The 18,381-nt window shown below is 50.6% G+C and overlaps 2 protein-coding genes across 2 annotated transcripts in view; one reads left to right on the top strand and one right to left on the bottom strand.

Moving 5' to 3' along the window:
* The window catches only part of SMYD4 (SET and MYND domain containing 4), a 54,241-nt gene extending 39,548 nt beyond the window's left edge, over positions 1-14,693 (top strand). The window contains exon 11 of the mRNA XM_061390643.1: positions 14,382-14,693. Coding sequence (XP_061246627.1) covers positions 14,382-14,412 — 31 coding nt within the window. The 3' untranslated portion in view covers positions 14,413-14,693. The remainder of the gene's footprint in view (positions 1-14,381) is intronic.
* Positions 608-12,533, bottom strand: SERPINF1 (serpin family F member 1). Its single transcript, XM_061390646.1, has 8 exons — positions 12,365-12,533; positions 8,316-8,401; positions 6,753-6,951; positions 5,975-6,130; positions 5,356-5,559; positions 3,670-3,812; positions 1,656-1,866; positions 608-993 (listed from the first exon to the last, which is right to left on the bottom strand). Exons 2-8 carry the CDS (start codon positions 8,391-8,393, stop codon positions 734-736), a joined length of 1,251 nt encoding a protein of 416 aa, XP_061246630.1. The 5' UTR covers positions 8,394-8,401; positions 12,365-12,533; the 3' UTR covers positions 608-733.
* Positions 14,694-18,381: the final 3,688 nt, after the last annotated feature.

Genomic DNA, 18,381 nt, shown 5'->3' with positions numbered 1-18,381 from the left:
CTGGGGGTCCAGTGGCTAAGACTCCACACTTGCAAAGCAGGAGACCCAGGGTAACTAAGATCCCGCATGCTGTGTAGTGTGGCCACAAAATGAAACCCTGAAGTCCTGTGCTTCCCAGGTGGTGCCAGTGGTGAAGAGCCCACCTGCCACTGCAGGAGACAGAGAGATGTGGCTTCAGTCCCCGGGTCGGGAAGGACCCCCTGGAGGAAGGCGCGGCAACCCATTCCAGTATTCTTGTCTGGAGAATCCCATGGACAGAGGAGCCTGGCGGGCAACAGTCCATAGGGTCGCAAAGAGTCGGGCACGACTGAAGCGACTTAGTGTGCAAAGTCCTGTGTATTTAAGAGCTGGCTCCACTGATTGTAGAGACAGGAAATCTCTTCCCAGGGGGACTGGTGTCCTGAAGTGTGAACCCCCACAGAGCAGAGACTCAGTCCCAGCATCATATAGTGCAGATAACTAAAGTTCATATCTCATATGGTGACTTTCTGCAGTTTAGATAGACCCAGCCTATAAAGATGGGACCAAAAAATTCCTAAAGGGCTGTTTGTCTTCACATTAAATTTAACATAGCTCAAAATAGGAGGAGGAGCAGGGTAACAAAAGGTAAGGATAAAGCACTTTTATTGCAAAGTATACATTGAAATGTAGGGGCAGCCTTCGTATAATATATAATCTGCCATCCCTCTAGTGTTTTTTTTCTTCTGGGGTATTTGAACATTTAGTTGGAGTACTAAGTGCCCCTGGGGTCCAGAATTTTGCCTATGAAGAGAAGGGCCCCTGTGTCTGTGTCCCTCAGTACAAAGATGAAAGGTTGGTTAAGGTGATAGTCCAGAGGGAAGGTGAGGCGGGCAGGCTGGATCCCTGGGCTGGAGTTAGTACCCGCCCCATCCTCATTCCACTCAAATCCGACGCGATGTTCCACTTGAGTAAGTTTGATAGGTTTGCCTGTGATCTTGCTAAAGTCTGGTGCATCAAACAGGGATTGCAGCTCTGCAGAAATTGAGAAAGATTTCCATTAAAACCTTGCCTTGTGAACGCTGCAAGGAAGAATACAATCCTGATTCTCAAGAAGGCAAGCTAAGTGGGGGTGGAACATTGCTTTTGACTGTCTATGACATATGTAGAGTTCTGGGCTGGTTAAGGGTTAAGTGACTTGCCTAAGAGCACACAGCCAGTGAGGTTAAGATTAGAAACGAGGTCAAGGGACCTGTCTTGAAAGGCAGTGTTCAGAGTTCTGTTACAGGATGTATGGTCTTAGGGCTTAGGAATGAGTCTGATAAGGAAGGCAGTTCAGTCTTCCTCTCCAGCACTATTAGAATGAAGGGATCATCCCGGGCCCCAGTACTAGTCCCTGGAGGCTTTGCGTTCTGCTTAGCAAGGTGGAGGGCTTCCCTTGTGGCTCAGCTGGTAAAGAATCCGCCTGCAATGTAGGAGACCTGGGTTCAGTCCCTGGGTTGAGAAGATCCCCTGGAGAAGGGAAAGGCTACCCACTCCAGTATTCTGGCCTGGAGAATTCCATGGACTGTAGAGTCCATGGGGTCGCAGAATTGGACACAGCTGAGCAACTCTCACTTTCACTGTAGCAAGGTGGAAGGAAGGCTCAAAGATTCAACCCCACCCTCCCCAAGAGCAAAGAGGTGTTGCAGCCGTACTCAGCTCCTGCACGGACTTCGTGAGTTCGCCTTCATAACTCAGCTTCAGCTTGGGAATGGTCAGGACCGCCTGAACAGTCTTCAGTTCTCGGTCTATGTCATGAATGAACTCAGAGGTGAGGCTCTCTTCTATCAAGGTCAAGTTCTGGGTCACTTTCTGAGGCAGGAAGAAGATGATACTTGTGCTCCCGGTCAAGGGCAGCTGGGCGATCTGAAACAACAGGGAGGAAGCACATGGGTTAGTCGTTTGGAGCCCAGGAGCTTAGCGATGGACAAACACCCCAAGCTGCCTTCTCTCCTGGGACCAGGCCTTGCCTTGCTTCCCCGCCCCTCATCTGTGTAACAGTTGTCCCTCTAAGCTGTTGCTTTCCAGCAGCAAGATGTCTACTGATGGGACTTCCCTGGTGGTAGAGTGGTTAAAGAATTCTGGCATTGCAGGGGACAGTGGTTCAATCCCTGGGCTGAGAAGTGAGATCCCATATGCTGCAGAGCAACTACGCCCATGGGCCACAACTAGAGAGTCCTTGCACTGCAGTGAAGGGTCCTGCACGAGGCAACTAAGACCTGATGCAGCTAAATAAACAAAAGCTATCTGCTGATGTTTCTTCAAGCATGAGCCACTGTCTTTTCTTAGTCTAATACCAACTGAAGTTATCTGCTTAAAGAATTTTCTTCTGTGGTTTTCTAAAAAGCCAGAATTGAATTCCCAGGCCTTGGTTCTCTCCCAAGTTTTGCCTGCCAATAGTTACTGATCATCTGTTATATACAGAGCCCGGACTAGAAATGAGCACTGGGAAGAGCAGTGCAGAAGTGGCAGTACAGTGGCCCTCTGAGCAGAGGCCTTTAACCTAAGGGCAGATGGCATCGGGGGTCCCAGGAGCCCCTGGAATCACCTGCAGAGATGCATAGGTGGCATTTCTCTCCAGTGCTTCAGGCATTTTTTTCAGATTCCCAAAGAAAAAAACTACTGACTTAGAATTTTCTTGAGTCACCTAGGAGAGACTTAGAATGCCAGCAACTTGGAGTTTGCGACAGATTTTGAAAGTTTGCTGCTGCTGCTGCTAAGTCGCTTCAGTCATGTCCAACTCTGTGCGACCCCATAGACGGCAGCCCACCAGGCTCCCCCATCCCTGGGATTCTCCAGGCAAGAACACTGGAGTGGGTTGCCATTTCCTTCTCCAACGCATGAAGTGAAAAGTGAAAGTGAAGTTGCTCAGTCATGTCCGACTCTTAGCGACCCCATAGATGGCAGCCTACCAGGCTCCTCTGCCCATGGGATTTTCCAGGCAAGAGTACTGGAGTGGGTTGCCATTGCCTTCTCCGTTTGAAGGTTTGGATTTTTATAAATACAAGTTCTCCCCCAAAAAAGAGAAGAAGGAAAGAAAAAAATAAATAACCAGAATTTGAGTGCCCAGTCTTGAGGACTCAATTTCACTTTACCAACCCTTGCAACAAACCTTGAGTCCGAGGATAAGTTTCAGTAGCTATGGCCCTTCAGTTTTAGAAACAAAGGGCTCAGCTAGTGGGGCTTCCCTGGTAGCTCAGTTGGTAAAAAACCTGCCTGCAATGTAGGAGACCCCGGTTTGATTCCTGGGTCGGGAAGGTCCACAAGAGAAGGGATAGGCTACCCCCTCCAGTATTCTTGGGCTTTCCTTGTGGCTCAGCTGGTAAAGAATCCACCTGAAATGCAGGAGACCTGGATTCAATCCCTGGGTTGGGAGGATGCCCTGGAGGAGGGCACAGCAACCCACTCCAGTAAGAGCTCAGAAAAGCTCTTAATTTACTGAAGGGCACGTGGCAGGTAAAATTCAAACAGCTCCATAACAAGATAAGCCACAGTGAGAAGCCCATCCCACAACTAGAGAAAGTCCATGCTGCGCAGCAGTGAAGACCCAGCTCAGCCGTAAATAAGTCAATAAATAATTCAGACTGCTGTCAGATCTCAAAGGCCATTCTATTCCCATTGCACCATCCTGCCTGAACCCACACCGCCACTCACATTGCCCATACAGACCTTGCAGTTGAGATCAGAATCCAAGCCGTACCGTAAAACGGCCTGAGGGTCTGACATCATGGGGACTTTCACGGTCCTCTCCTCATCCAAGTAGAAATCCTCCAGGGAAGTTTTTCTGGAGTCAAACTTTGTTACCCACTGCCCTGGAATGAAACAGATGGAGTGCCCTGAGACCCAGGAGACCAGAAAGGCATACTTCTGGAAATTGCCCGGCTACGGGAATCTTGGGATTCCCTGATGGCTCAGTGGTAAAGAACTGAGAATTGACCTGCATCTCCTGTCAATGCAGGAGACGCAGGTGCGACTCTTGGGTTGGGAAGAACACCTGAAGGACGGTGTGGCCACCCACTCCAGTATGCTTGCCTGGGAAATCCCATGGACAGAGGAGCTACAGTCCGTGGGACTGCGAAAGAGTCCACTTAGCAATTAAACAACAGCAGGAACCTGAGTCATCAGAGGCCCGAACACGTCAGGGAATAGCTCTGTCTTAGGATGGGCAGTCTGGACCATGGTATTTTGAGGGTCCTGACTACCTTCCATATGTAAACTCAGAAATATTGTCAGGTTTATTCAAGTTCTGTGATAGCTAGGAGAAAGGTGAACTGGTACACACTTCTACAGTGATGTGTCCAGGAGACAGGCTGCAGGGAGACCAGAGCTGGAAGGGACCTCGATGTCATGTCATCGACCATCTCATAGATGAAAAGCATGAACGTCCAGAGAGGTGAAGTGACTTGCCCATGCTCACACAGTGAGCCGATCGTTTAACGTGGTCTTTAACATGCTGATCTGTAACAGTTTCTTCATTTCCTGGAGCTCAGTGCTTCATGAAGGATTTTTCTCTGGGGTTTAGGGGGTCCCCTCTAAACACTGCCTGATAGACAGTTGTGAAGCATTTTACGGGGAGGTTGCCCAAAACCCCACCCAAGGCTCATGAATAGGGCTGGCCTCACACTGGGCCCATGGAATAGTTGGGTACCTCACCATGGCCTAGAAGAATGTTATTAGAAAACTAACATAATTTATCAAGGGCTTCCCAGGTGATGCTGATGGTAAAGCCGCCTGCCAGAGCAGAAGATGTAAGAGATGTGGGTTCAATCCCTGGGTCGGGAAGATCCCCTGGAGGAGGGCATGGCAACCCACTCCAATATTCTTGCCTAGACATGGACAAAGGAGCCTGGTGGGCTACAGTCCATAGAGTTGGAAAGTCAGACACAACTGAATCGACCTAGCACACACACACACACCTGGTTTATCGAGTACTTGCTGTGTGTCCCAGGCATGATGCTGGGTCCATGAGAAGATAGGAGACCACACACACAGAGTGCCTCTGAAATCAGTTTGCCATCTTCCAGTGACAGACGAGAAAACAGCCTCCAAAAGGCTATGAAGTTCATGCAGATCTCTGCAGCCAGAGCCAGGCATGGACCCTCTACCAGCCCCGAAAAAGGCACAGGAGCAGGAGTGCCCCCTTATCTCTGCTGGTCTTTCTCCACCACCCCTTACACTTTGTAAGTACTTATCCATACTTACCCATTGTTTGCCTTGGGTTTGGTGACAAGCAGGGAGCCCTCAGGTAAGGAACTTTCCAGGGTCCTCCTCTGCCTTTGACGTCCCCTCCTTCCTGGCCCCCTCTTGACACCCACTGTCCACCCTCACCCGAAAGCCAAGTGGAGAAGCCCTCACCCTTGAAGTAAGCCACGCCCAGGAGGAAAATGCTGATCTCACTGGGCATCTCCCTCGTGGACCTAGCGACTTTCCCTTTCATCTGGGCCTGCACCCAGTTGTTAATCTCCTGAAGGTCTACTCGAGAGTTGCCGGTCAGGATTCTGGGCCTGGTCCCATATGACTTCTCCAGGGGTGGGATGAAGCTGGCTTTTATCCTCAGCTCTGCGAAGAGATGGGGCAGAGGTTAGTGCACTCTTGAGACCTCACCCAGCATCCTCCCTGACAGTCTGTGGCTCTGCCTGATCCTTGGCAAGCCCTGACTCCCTGCCTGGCATCCTTCCGGGGCTCTCCCGGACTCCGTGCCAGCTTCCCCGGGCACTGGATGGGGAACGACAGATTTCAGTCATTGCTGTTTTCTCTTCACATGACTGCCCTCCCCCAACCCTCCCACTGTCTCCTTCAGCCCATATCCTCTTTCTGATCCTCTTTGTACTCATGCAGCCCCTTCCTGCCCACCCCCCAGTGCCAGGCCTGGCCCTGGGCAGACGTGCTCTGGTGTTTAGAAAGAAACCCCCAGATGCATTGCAGCAGAGAGCCCCATGCGCCTCAGGCAGCTCGGACCAGCAGGGCAACTCACTCCTCTCAAAGATAATCCGGGAAGCACTCTTAAGGTTCTTCTGGGGGGCGGTGACGGAGGCAAGGAGGTCCTTGTAGGTGCCGTGGATGTCTGGGTTACTGATCAGGTCGTAGTACAGAGCCCGGTGAATGTTGGATTCTGTCCGCTGTTCCGCACCTGCCAAGCGGAACAGGCGTGTGAGCCTCTGTAACTGCTTGCCAGGCCCATGTCAGCCTAGCTCTCGGGGACCCTGAACCCTGAGCCTGTCTATCTGCTGGTACCTGGAGACTTTCTAGGCAGGAAGGAATTTGAAGGCAGTGAAAGAAAAATAGGTTTTCCTGAAGGTAGGCCAAAGGCATCAGGCCTGGAAAAATAAAAGGATGGGAGTCAGGTTCAAAGTCCCTGTGCTTCTCCCATCACAGCACTTACCAGACTGTTCTACAGCTTCCTATTTACTACTTTTCCCCATGAACTCAGCTGTGTGGCCCGAGTGAGAACAGAGATCGTGTCTGTGTGTGTGTAGTTACATCCCCAGTATCTAGCCAAGCCGATGAGGCAGGCACGTAGGAGGAGCTCCTTTAAGGAATGTCAATAAGTGGTCCCAAGGCCACACACTGTGTCAGCAGTACTCCCCACTCCCCCACCTGAGCCCCGACTCCTATGTGCTAGGACCCCTGGGCCAGCCTCTCGGCCCTAATCACCCTCCCTAAGTGAAGTGTGTCCAGGGCCTAGAGTCAGGTATGTACAGAGGTCAGAGGGCAGCTCTGGGATCCTGGGCTTTCTGCAGCGGGGAACTCACCCAGCGACAGGGCAGAGAGCGCCGTGGCCACGCTGAGCGGAGACAGCAGCACATTGGCGGTGGGGCTCTCACCGGATCTCACGCGGTACAGGTCGTAGCCGAAGTTGGAGACGGCTGCCGCCAGCTTGTTCACAGGGACCTTGAAGAAGGGATCCTCTTCCTCCACTGGTGCCCCCGTGCTCTCAGGGGTCAGAGAGCCCTGCATTTGAGTACAAGGACCAGTGCAGTTGAGCAGGGGGTGACTGGTCTCATGGCTTGGCGTGGGACTGTGCTTCTGGTCCCTGAAGGCTGTCCTGCCCGAGGAGGTATAGCCATCTGTTGGAATGAGTCTGTGCCCCCTACTCCTGTGGGGGTGCTCCACTGGGAAGAGGCAACCCGCAAGAGAGGTTAGCTGGCCAGCTTTAAACACCAGTGATCTGGGAGCTTCAGGCCTGTGACTCATGGAAAAAAAAAAAAAAAATGGAAGTCCCCCTTCCCAAGAAATTCTGTTCTCAGGCCAGAGTCTCCTGTCTGTTCAGCCTTGCCCACTGCTCCCAGGTCTCCACATGGACCCTCCTATCAAACCCTCCTTGTCGTTCTCGGCCCTGATCAGACATCACCTCCTCCATCACAGACTTGCCCTGGTGGCCCCAGTATGCAGGCACCTTTAGTTCTCTGGCCATTTTTGAGAGTCAACTACCACTTATGTATTAACCACTTACCATGTGTATACCATCCACCAGGCTCTGTGGTGGTTCTTTTCATTTGAGTTACTTCATTTCATACTAGTTGATCTAAGTGATATCCTCAAAGATTAATGTCTTAAAACAGTTCCTTGAAGGCCAGAACTGAGTCTTTTATATTTCCACCCATCCCCAGCACCTACAGAGTAGGTGTTCAGTAGATAAATAAGTGACTGTCCACGTTGGCCCTGTAAGGATGGGTATTTTTCATCCTGTCTTATAGATAAGAAAACAGATTCAAGTTACAGTGACTTATCTAAAATAAAAAATCTGGTGAGAGGTGGAATCAGAATTCAAACTTGGAACTCACAATAAAGTCCAGAGCTCCTGCCAGTATGCCCCACCTGCCCTGGCTGCCCTTGGGACAGTCACCACCACCTCCCTACCCCTCAATCGTCGCATAGCCTAGGCTTCTTGGCATCCGCCTTTGCAACCCGACGGTGCTCTCTCTGGACAGGAAAGAGGGCTTTCCACGCTCTTACGTCTCTGCTGCCCCCTAGTTAGGATCAGAGCAAACATTCAAGACCACCAGCTCCTCAGTGAGACCCATAAGTAATGAAGGGTAATGAGAAAATCTTCACTGAAGGGCTTGTTAGAGGGCTTTCGCCTTTCACCTTATTGGATCTTCCCCGCCCCACCGCCACTCTGTCCTCTGAAAGGCAGGGCGAGACGCTTTCTGTTTTGCTCTTGGAAAAACCAAGGCCCTGTCTGGACGGAAAGATCAGAGCCTGGCCTGCAGCCTGGGTGCTGTCCATTCTCCCCGTGCTGCCTGGCGAGGCGGGGTTGGGATTGCTAACGTCCCCCCCGCCCCAGGCCCCCACCACACCCAACTCCTACTGACCGCCTCCTGGCCAGCGTTCTGGCAGCGGCCAAACCCAAGCAGGGCTCCAGTCCAGAGGAGTAGCACGAGGGCCTGCATCTCGGGGCCTGCAAGAGAGCAAAAGAGGAGGCAGGCTGCTTCCCTCACCACCTGCACCACCGGCCGTCCTGGGGAGGGAGCAGGGCCAGGCACCTTCCACCCAGCCTCCCCCAGGGCTGGAAGTGGACCCTCAGCTTGCTAACCCCTCCCTCTCAGCACTTCCCCAGCCCTCCCCCTGCCTCACAGCCCACAGTCCTGTGGCAAGCTTATGCTTTCATCCATGTCTGTGCCAGGAGACCCTCCTAAACCTCCAGGGTGGTGAAGGCCCAGCAGTGGTCCTGTGTGGGAGTGTGATCCAGCCCAAATGCACACCGAGGCTGTTCCCTGCAGGCACCTGACCAGCTCATTATGTAGGATTTGGATCTATGTCTAGTAACAGCATGGGGGCAGAATCTCAAATGTAGAGTCACAGAACACAGAGAATGGGGGCATCCAGTCCAGCCCCAGGTCCCCCGCAAGAAGCTCTCAAACTCTCTCCTCGAATTGCCCTGCCCTGGAACCTGTGGTTTCATCAGGGACTTGTGAGATCTTAGTTCCTTTACCAGGGATCGAACCCAGATCCAGGCAGAGAAAATGCTGAGTCCTAGCCACTGGACTGCCAGGGAATTCCCATCAATCCTGTGTCTTTTTTGTTTGTTTATGGCTGGGCCGGGTCTCAATTGCAGCACATGGGAATCTTTTTTTTTTCTTTAGAGGCGTGTGAACTCTTAGTTGTGGCATGTGGGGTCCAGTTCCCCAACCAGGGATTGAAACTAGACCCCCTGCATTGGGAACGCAGTCTTAGTCACTGGACTACCAGGGAAGTCCCCAGTTCTGTGTCTTAATACCTCTCTAAATCCCAGTGTCTTCTCTTGTAAAATGGAAATCAGTTCTTACCTATTGTGATGAGAATTAAATTCGGTAATGCATTCATAGCACTCAGCGGGGCCAAAGACAGGTGAGTTCTCCAATGACCCCTGAGCCAAATTGTGTCTCCCTACTCCTGGAACCCCAGGGCCCCCCTTTCCCCTTGGGGAGCCAAGTCCTCTTCCTCCTACCAGCTTGGGACCCATTCTGACACTCCTCAGAATTCTTTCCTTCAAGTTAAATAATACCATGTCTTAGTAAGGCCACCCAAATCCCCATACCTCCCCAGCAGTAGCCTCTTAGGACCTGACTCTGATCCAACCCCTGGACTACAAAGGGAACTCTGAGTGCAGGGCTCCCCCATCTCTTGCCCTCCTACATTCATTGCCTCTGTATTGCTCAACCTTGGGTCAGGATGTGGAGGTGAGAGGGGATGAAGGCAGTGGGAAGTTCATAAATAAGGTCTTCTGAGGGCCTTCTGGTTAGAAAGAGGGATAAGGTCCCAGCAGTCAGGACCTCTGACTGAGTCACATTGCTGAGTCAAGAACTTGTAATCTGTCTTCTGTACCTCTCATCTTCCCTGCAACACACACACCGGCCAAGGGTCTCAAGCTCTTTCTTCCTTTTGTATACCCATAAACACATACTCGGGGCTTCCCCAGGAGCACTACCGGTAAAGAACCCCCTTGCCAATGCAGGAGACTAAAAAGATACAGGTTCGATCCCTGCATTGGGAACATCCCCTGGAGGAGAGCATGACAACCCACTCCAGTATTCTTGCCTGGAGAATCCTATGGACAGAAGAGCCTGGCGGGCTACAGTCCATGGGGTCAGAAAGAGTCAGACACGACTGAGCGACTAACACACAATCTTCTGGACAATGTGAAAGGCAGCAAAAGAAAAGATGGCCTCTGAGTTTGTTCTGCTTACGGCTGGATGGCCAGTGGGCACCAGCCTGGCTTTCTCTCTAAACCCTGAGCATGTGTCACCCAGTGAGTTCCAGTGACCCCTCTGTTTTCAGCCACCTGCTCTTCTGCATGGCAGCCCCTGCCACTCAGGGAGAAATTGTCCACTGAGGCAATGGGAAGAACTTTCTGCAGGGCAAGATAGAGCCCGTAACAGCGTCCAGGCTCACAGCTGCTCTCTCCACCCAGCCAGCCCCACCCAGAGCTGGCAGGGGCCTTCCCTGCCTGAGCCCCAGCAAACTGGTTTAGCAGAGACTGGAAATTCAGTGAGATGCAGGGGCGGCAGGGCTCAAGGAAAAGCCATTAGCTCTAGTCCCTGGGCCAGGGTAGGGAACCGAGTGAAGAGGGAGGAGCTGAGAGACACCACCCTGGCCTGGTGTTTAAGGAAACCAGGTCCAGACGCTCTTGAAGGTGGATCTTCTCTACAGGAGTCTCTACAGAGTTTGAGCTCAAACCTTGGGTCATCTGATCATTGTTACCACATGGGTGAGCTGAGGACTGAAGATGCGGTGGTCAGGGACCCTGGCAGGGAAAGGCACACAGGTCCACAGCTGCCAGAGCCAGTCGCCAGGACACATAGTATTAGCGGTGCCTCTTTGAACCCTCCACCTCAAGCCCTGGGGATGAGGGAAGTGGAGAGATTCTTGAAAGCCCCCTGCAAGGGCAGGGAGAGGGTTGAGAGTAAGGGTCTTCTGCACAGGAGGGCCCCTCTGAGCACACTCGGTGTCTTCCAAGGGGACAACGGTTCTGTGGCTGGGCCAGGCAGCTGTCACCTGGCCAGGGGCACACGCACAGTGGTACCATCCCGTCCAAAGGGCAGTGTCCAAGCTGCGGGGGCGGGGAGGAGGTGACTCCTCCCAGCTGGGCCAAGCTCAGGCCTGCCTCTCGGCCACATTGCCCCAATCAAGAGACACAAGGAACTGCGATTCTGGGATCCTGCCTACCAGCTGGAAGGATACATTTGAGCCAATACATGTGTTTCAGATTAAACCCAGTGGTGAGACAAACACCATCACTCCTCCTCCTCCCAGAACCACGCGGCCTTTAAGCCACATGGCGGTGGACCTCACGGGCAGTGCAGGGAAGGGCACTGCCCGGCCCCACCCCACCATGGTGACCCCACCAAGTCCCCAGGCAGCTTTTTTTCTGAAGTCTTGGAACCTGAACGCGTGGAGGCAGAGCACCCAGGGGTTTCGGCTCCCCGCACCCCAGAAGGATCAGTCTTGGGAACAGAATTCCCTGGCCCGCTTCCCCTCCCACCCCTAGCCTGGGGGTTGAACTGGTGAACTGGAATGGGCCAGACAATGATGGGGTTTCTGGGAAGCCTGAAGTTCTTCTCTGGCCCAGACCCGCCCCTCGATGTGGCTGGCCCCAGGGAGCACCGAGGGTGTGGGCGGCCAACCTCTCCAGCTCTGGCAGCTAAGCCCCCAAATCCCATACCCTAGGCTGAACTCAATAGTGGTCATTGTTTGCAAGAGGCCAAGACCCCATTGATCTCCCAGCTTGTAGTGGCAGCTGACTTGGCCAAAGAAAAATGGTGGGCCCTGGAGAGAAGGACCCCGCTGCCCTCCATCCCAGCACACCACCCACCCCAGGAGGGCTCCCCTCAGGCCAGCTGCTGGGCAGTGTTGAGAAGTTACCTTTAAAATCAGCGCCAGTGATGTTGAAAAGGCAACAGGGAGCTAAGCCTAAGCCATGGCCAGGTTGCCCAATGGGCTCCCCAGTGGAGGCACAGCACCCAACAGCCTCTTTCCCCGAGGGTTGCAGAGCACCCCACCCCAAACTGCTGCTCAGACCTGACCCAGCAGCTAGCCACGTTCTCGCTTCTTCCCCTCCACTGCCCTCCTCCACTGCTTTCCAACCCATTCCATTCAAGAGTTTTCCCGGCTTCTTCCAGTGGTGCAGTTTCTCCAGCTTCTTCTCCTAGTGGTTTAGGGATAATTGGGTTCTGACCTTCTGACCTCCAACTCCCTCTGCCGTCCCTCACCTATTCACCCTGGTCCCCAAGCTGGAGGAACTATGGTCTTCCTGCCTCTTCTCCCTGGCACCCCTCTTTTCTGCTTCCTGGAGTTATACCTGCCTCACCCTGGTCACCCCAGCCCAGGGGAGCCTCCCAACTTCCCCTGATACACTAGCGGACTAGACAGGGAGCTGCTTTACCTGTGGGTGCACCGCCGCTCTGCGCCCAGCCTGGGTCTGCACACTGAGGGGCTCCTGTGAGCACCAGAGCCTTTTCTGCTGCCTCCCAAGCCAGCGTCCAGCAGGCTTCAGATTACAGCTACTCCTTTCTTAAAGCGATCTGCACTCAATTTGGAGTCTGTGATTGCATCTGTGATTGCATCATTGTTTGGTGTTAACTTTAACCCACTGCTGGCCTTCTGCCACACACCCCCAGTTCACGCATCAGACTGCAGCACCAAACCTTTCTTTGGAGCCCTGACAGTGCCCCCCATCCCCAGAGGGCAGCCTCGTCAGCCTGGGTGGGAGCAGGGCTGAGGAAGAGTCTGGCAGGAGGAGGCTCAGGAGGAAGCCAAAATAGAGGAAACACTGGTCGAGAACTGGGACTCGGGTTTTTGCTGGTCCTTGGTTCTGGTACTGAGATTTGGGGCAAGACATCATTCATGGCTCCTCCCTACCCTTGACTGAAAAATGACTGAATGGGACTGGGATGTCTGTGTGCTTTTTCAGCACTGAAATGCTCTGATTTCTGAAGATCAGACAAGGCAGTGGGGAAAATATCTGAGCAGAAGAAATGAAATGTACTGTAAACATTAGTCCTGAGAGAAGGCCGAGTGTGAGTACCTGGCACCCACCTGGGCACCGTAGATTTCACCTGGGAACAGTGCTCCGAGGCTGTGCTCACCTCAGGGCATTAAGAAACTTGCAGTGTGATTGTGAGACTAAAATACTGACATGAGAAATGATTATAGAGAATGTACCAAAACCTTTTCCAGGCACATGTGAGTCCTGACACAAGCCCAGTGGTTGTTCAGAGAAGGCGGGGTCAGAGAAGGAAGGGAAAGCACTCTGGGATATTCAGAAGAGAAAATTTAGGGGACCCTCACTGGTGGCTCAAACAGTAAAAGATCCGCCTGCCAATGCAGGAGACCCAGGTTCAATCCCTGGGTTGGGAAGATCCCCTGGAGAAGGGAATGGCTACCCACTCCAGTATTCTTGTCTGGAGAATCCCGTGGACAGAGGAGCCTGTTGGGCGACAGTCCATGGGTTGCAAAGAGTTGGACACAACTGAGAGACTAACACACACACACACACACACTTCATGTGAGGTTCCAGGGAGCAGATCTAGGGCCCCTGGGTAGAACTCCCCAGGGAACCAGGTTGAGATTTATGTAAAGAAAAGTGTGTCAACAGTCAGCGTTCTCCATCGACAGATGAATGGATAAAGAAGATGTGGTACATATATACAGTGGAATATTAGCCATAAAAAGGAACAAAATTGGGTTATTTCTAGAGATATGGATAAACCAGGTGTCTGTCATACAAAGTGAAGTCAGAAAGAGAAAAACAAGCATTGTACATTAACGCACATATATAGAATCTAGAAAAATGGTACAGATGAACCTATTTGCAGGGCAGGAATAGAGACACAGACACAGAAAATGGCCATGTGGACAAGGGGTGGGGGGTACTGGGATGAATTGGGAGATTGGGATTGACATAAACACACTGTGCTTAGTCACTCAGTTGTGTCCGGCTCTTTGTGACCCCGTGGACTGTAGCCCCCCAGGCTCCTTTGTCCATGGGGATTCTCCAGGCAAGAATACTAGAGTGGGTTGCCATGCCCTCCTCCAGGGGATCTTCCCAATCCAGGGATCAAACCCAGGTCTTTCACATTGCGGGCGGATTCTTTACTGACTGAGCCACAAGGGAAGCGCCATCTACACACTACCATGTGTAAAGCAGACAGCTGGTGGGAACCTACTGTATAACAACGAGAGCTCAGCTTGGTGCTCTGTGATGAGCCAGGTGGGTAGGATGTGGGGTCAGGGGCAGGGAAGGCCGAGAGAGAGGGGATAAATGTATACATATAGCTAATTCACTTTATTGTGCAACCTTGTAAAGCAAGTATACCCCGATTTTTTACAAAGGGAAAAAGCAGTCAGAGTTCAATCCTTCCAACCAAAAACTGAGCACCTCTATTCAAATCACTCTCTAGGTACACGGAGAAGGAGTGCATAGACGATTAAGATTTGGTGCCCGTCCTTCAGAAGCTCGCTGGCTAAAAACAGAGGCTGATATGAGCCCAGATCCTTCCAATATAGTGGCACGTTCTGTGATAGCTGTCTACAGCCATGCCATCCAGTATGATAACCACTCACCACGGTGGCCACAGAGCTCCTGTGATCACCTGTAAATGTAAAATACACACTAGATGTTGAATATTTAGTATGAAAAATAATGTGAATAATAGCAATAACTTTGACCCTGATTAATATATTGGATTAAATAAATATACTGTTAAAATTAATTTCTCCTATTTCTTTTTTAATGTAACTTCTAGAAATCTTAAACTGCATATGTGATTTTCATTGATGGATGGCACTGCTCTATAGGTTATCATGGCAGCAAAGTTGGAATATATGAATCTGAGTTTTGCATGATGAATACAAATAAGCTAATCATAGGAACATGGGAAGGGGACTTTCCTGGTAGTCAAATTTCCACGATCCCAAGGCAGGGGCCTGGGTTTGATCCCTGGTCAGGGAACTAGACCCCAAATGCTGCAATTAAGAGTTTGTATGCCACAACTAAAAAAAAGATCCCGCATGCCACAATGAAGATGGAAGATCCTATGTGGCTCAACTAAGACCTGGCAAAGTCAAGTAAAAGAATGTGCTCAGTCGTGTCTGACTCTTTGTGACCCCCATGGACTGTAGCCCACCAGGCTCTTCTGTCCATGGGACTCTCCAGGCAAGAATACTGGAGTGGGTTGCCATGCCCTCCTCCCAGGGATCTTTCCCACTCAGAGATGTAATCCAGGTCTCCCGCGTTGCAGGCAGATTCTTTACCGTCTGAACACCAGGGAAGCCCCAAATAAAAGAGTAATAAGAAACACGGGAAAGCATGACTATCTTTGCGGACGAGCTGAAGTTGGATCCCTGTTTCACAACATACACAAAAATTAACTGTAGGTACATTAGAGATTTAAGTGTTTCTGAAAAACAATTTCTGTTTTTGCAGCACCTTTTTAATGAATTTTTATTTAAATTATTCAACTTATTTTTGAATAGGTATTTTGTTCATATGTTCAAAACTCAAAACTATCTAAAGAGAATGTCTTCTTTTCACTCTGATCTCCAGTCACCTGAGTCCATACTCCCTGGAGACAGGTAATAATAATCTCTTTTGTATGAATCCTTTCAAAGATAATTTTAATGGCTTAAAAAACAAATTTAGGGGCCACAGTTCTTGAGGCACTAGCCTACTGCGTTTCCCCTTTGCCTGGCAAAGGAATAAAGCCACTCGTTCCTTCTCTCCCGTTAAAAAAAAAAAAAAAGCAAGTACAAACAGATATACACAACAGGAAAAAAACGTAAACATTTTCGAAAAATGTATAGATGGGTTTTTTTGTGATCTCTGAATAGGAATGCTTTTTCAGACAAGACACCAAAAGAAGCACAAATTGTGAAAGACTGATAAATTTGGCACTAAATTAGAAACTTGTTCTCGTGAACAGGTACCATAAAACAAAATGAAAAGACAAGCCTCACACTAAGAGAAAATGTTTGTAACACAGATAACTGACAAAAAAGATTACTAACTGTAACAGAGCGATAATTACAAATCAATAAAAAAAATAAATAAAAACAATTCAACAGAAAAACAGGCCCAGGTAATTCACAGATGAAGACTCCTGAGTGTCCAATAAACTTATGAATAGATGTTTTTTTCACCAGCTAATCAAGGGAATGCAAATTAAAACCATACTTTGATGAGTGTACTTCACACTCTTCAGATGGGCTAAACTGGAACTTCTGAGAATACCAAGTACTAGTGAGCATGCGGACAGCTAGGATCTCTTGGGCCCTCCTTGCTGCTGCTGCTGCTGCTAAGTCGCTTCAGTCGTGTCTGACTCTGTGCGACCCCAGGTATGGCAGCCCACTAGGCTCCCCCGTCCCTGGGGTTCTCCAGGCAAGAACACTGGAGTGGTTGCCATTTCCTTCTCCAATGCATGAAAGTGAAAAGTGAAAGTGAAGTCGCTCAGTCGTGTCCGACTCCTAGCGAGTCCGTGGACTGCAGCCTACCAGGCTTCTCAATCCATGGGATTTTCCAGGCAAGAGTACTGGAGTGGGGTGCCATTGCCTTCTCCATGGGCCCTCCTTATGAGAACGTAAATTGATATAACCCCTCTGAAGAACAATCTGGCAACAAACGGCAAAGTTGTGCATAACCATATTTAGCGTGGGAGTTCCCTGACTGTCCAGGGGCTAAGACTCCATGCTTAGTGACCCCGGTTTCAATCACTGGTCAGGGAACCAGATCCCACATGTCACAACCGAGTTGTGTGCCACAACTAAAAGACCCTGTGTGCCCCAACTAAAACCTGGCACAGCCAAATAAATTAAAAAAAAAAAAAATTCAATGCAGAGGACACAGGTTCAGTCCCTGGTCGGGGAATTAAGATCCCATAGGCTGCAGGGCAACTGAGCCCACACGCCACAACAAAGACCAAGTGCAGCCAAAATTTCGGAAAAATAATCATAATGACTGTATGAGGCAGCCCTGGCAGTGCAAGAAAATGCAAACCCACAACTCATTTATTCTACTTCTAAGTGTTTGAGCCCAAAAGATTGCATATGTGCACAAGGACGTGGCAAGAATGTCACAGCAGCACTGTATGGGCCGCCCCGCTCTTGCACAATCAACGTACCCCTCTCTGAAGGACCATCCCACAGCCGTAAAATAGCCTGTTACTCCCCTGTTGGAAGGCACTGCCTTGATTGCCACCTCCCTTAGAGCTACTGTCCGTTTCTCCATCCTTCCTCCCACCCACACGGGACAGAGCTAGTTACCGTGGCATCGGCACCGTCTTCGTGCTTTCCCTCCTCAACCTCCAACCTGCTTCTGTGCCCAGCTCTCCTTTGAAACTGCTGTCAAAGGAGCAGACATCTCTGCCCTTGGCAGCAGGCAGCCAACTCTTCCTCCTTCTTGAAACCCTGACTCCCTACATCCTCCCATTTTTCTCCATCTCACAAGCCCCATCTTTTCCATCTTACTTGCTGGCTTGATTCTGGGATCCCCCTTTCTTCTCTCTCCATCTCCTCTTAGGTGGCATCAGCCAGTTCCATGACTTTCAAAGCATCTGTATGTTCCCAAATACACACTTCCAGCCTCGACTTTGACATAACCACATGGATGCCCAGCAAGTGAGAGGAGATTATAATTCATCATCCAAACACTTCTAAGATCAAAAATAGGTGCTGTGAATTAAACTGGAACCACAGGCATAACTCAAACTGCCCGAGGCACAATGGGACATAGGTTGCTCTGTATCAATGTAGCATTTCAGTCATGTTCAAAATGGACATCTCCAGTCAATCCTAAAGTCTGCCCCTCACTCAGATTCCCATCTCAGTAAAACTCATCTTCTCAAGACAAAAATCCGGAGATTTGAATGATGAACCCTACATCTGCGAGTCTCTCCTTTCCCTTATCTCCAATACAATCTATGCACAAATTCTGTAACATCTACCTGCACAATATACCTGAAGTCTGATCACTTCCCTGCATTTCCACAGCCAGCACCCTGGGCCAAGCCACCTACAACTCGACTCTTGCCTGCTAACCAGCCTCCCTCCTCCTGCGTTTGTCCCTCAACGTCTGTTCACACAACAGCCAAATGAGCCTTCCAGAGCTTACTTCAGACCATGGCGCCCCTCAATTAAAGTCTTCCACAGGGAGTGAATAATTGCCATCCACATGGCGCTGATGAATCTCACAAACAGGAGGTTGACCGAAAAGAGCCAGGCACAAGGGAGCACGGATTGCGTGCTTCTTTTATTTCAAGTTCAAAACCAGGAGAAACTGGTCCATTACCAGGAGTCAGGAGAGTGAGTACTGTTTCTTGACCTAGGTACTGGTGGCACGGGGCGCTCAGTTTGTGAAACAAATTCATTACGCTTTTGTTGTTCCATCGCTGTGTCGTGTCCAGCTCA

This window comes from Bos javanicus, chromosome 19 (assembly GCF_032452875.1).
Source record: "Bos javanicus breed banteng chromosome 19, ARS-OSU_banteng_1.0, whole genome shotgun sequence".
In the NCBI taxonomy this organism is placed as follows: Eukaryota; Metazoa; Chordata; class Mammalia; order Artiodactyla; family Bovidae; genus Bos; species Bos javanicus.
Note: the sequence above shows the minus strand (reverse complement) of the source record. Positions and strands in the feature narration are given on the sequence as shown.

Bases quoted from the DNA above. Each gene is read 5' to 3' on its own strand.
- SERPINF1 (XM_061390646.1), bottom strand. From the start codon at position 8,393: ATGCAGGCCCTCGTGCTACTCCTCTGGACTGGAGCCCTGCTTGGGTTT. The intron at 6,952-8,315 runs GTCAGTAGGAGT...ACTCAAATGCAG, and splicing joins AGAACGCTGGCCAGGAGGCG to GGCTCTCTGACCCCTGAGAG. The intron at 5,560-5,974 runs GTGAGTTGCCCT...ATCTCTTCGCAG, and splicing joins CCGGATTATCTTTGAGAGGA to AGCTGAGGATAAAAGCCAGC.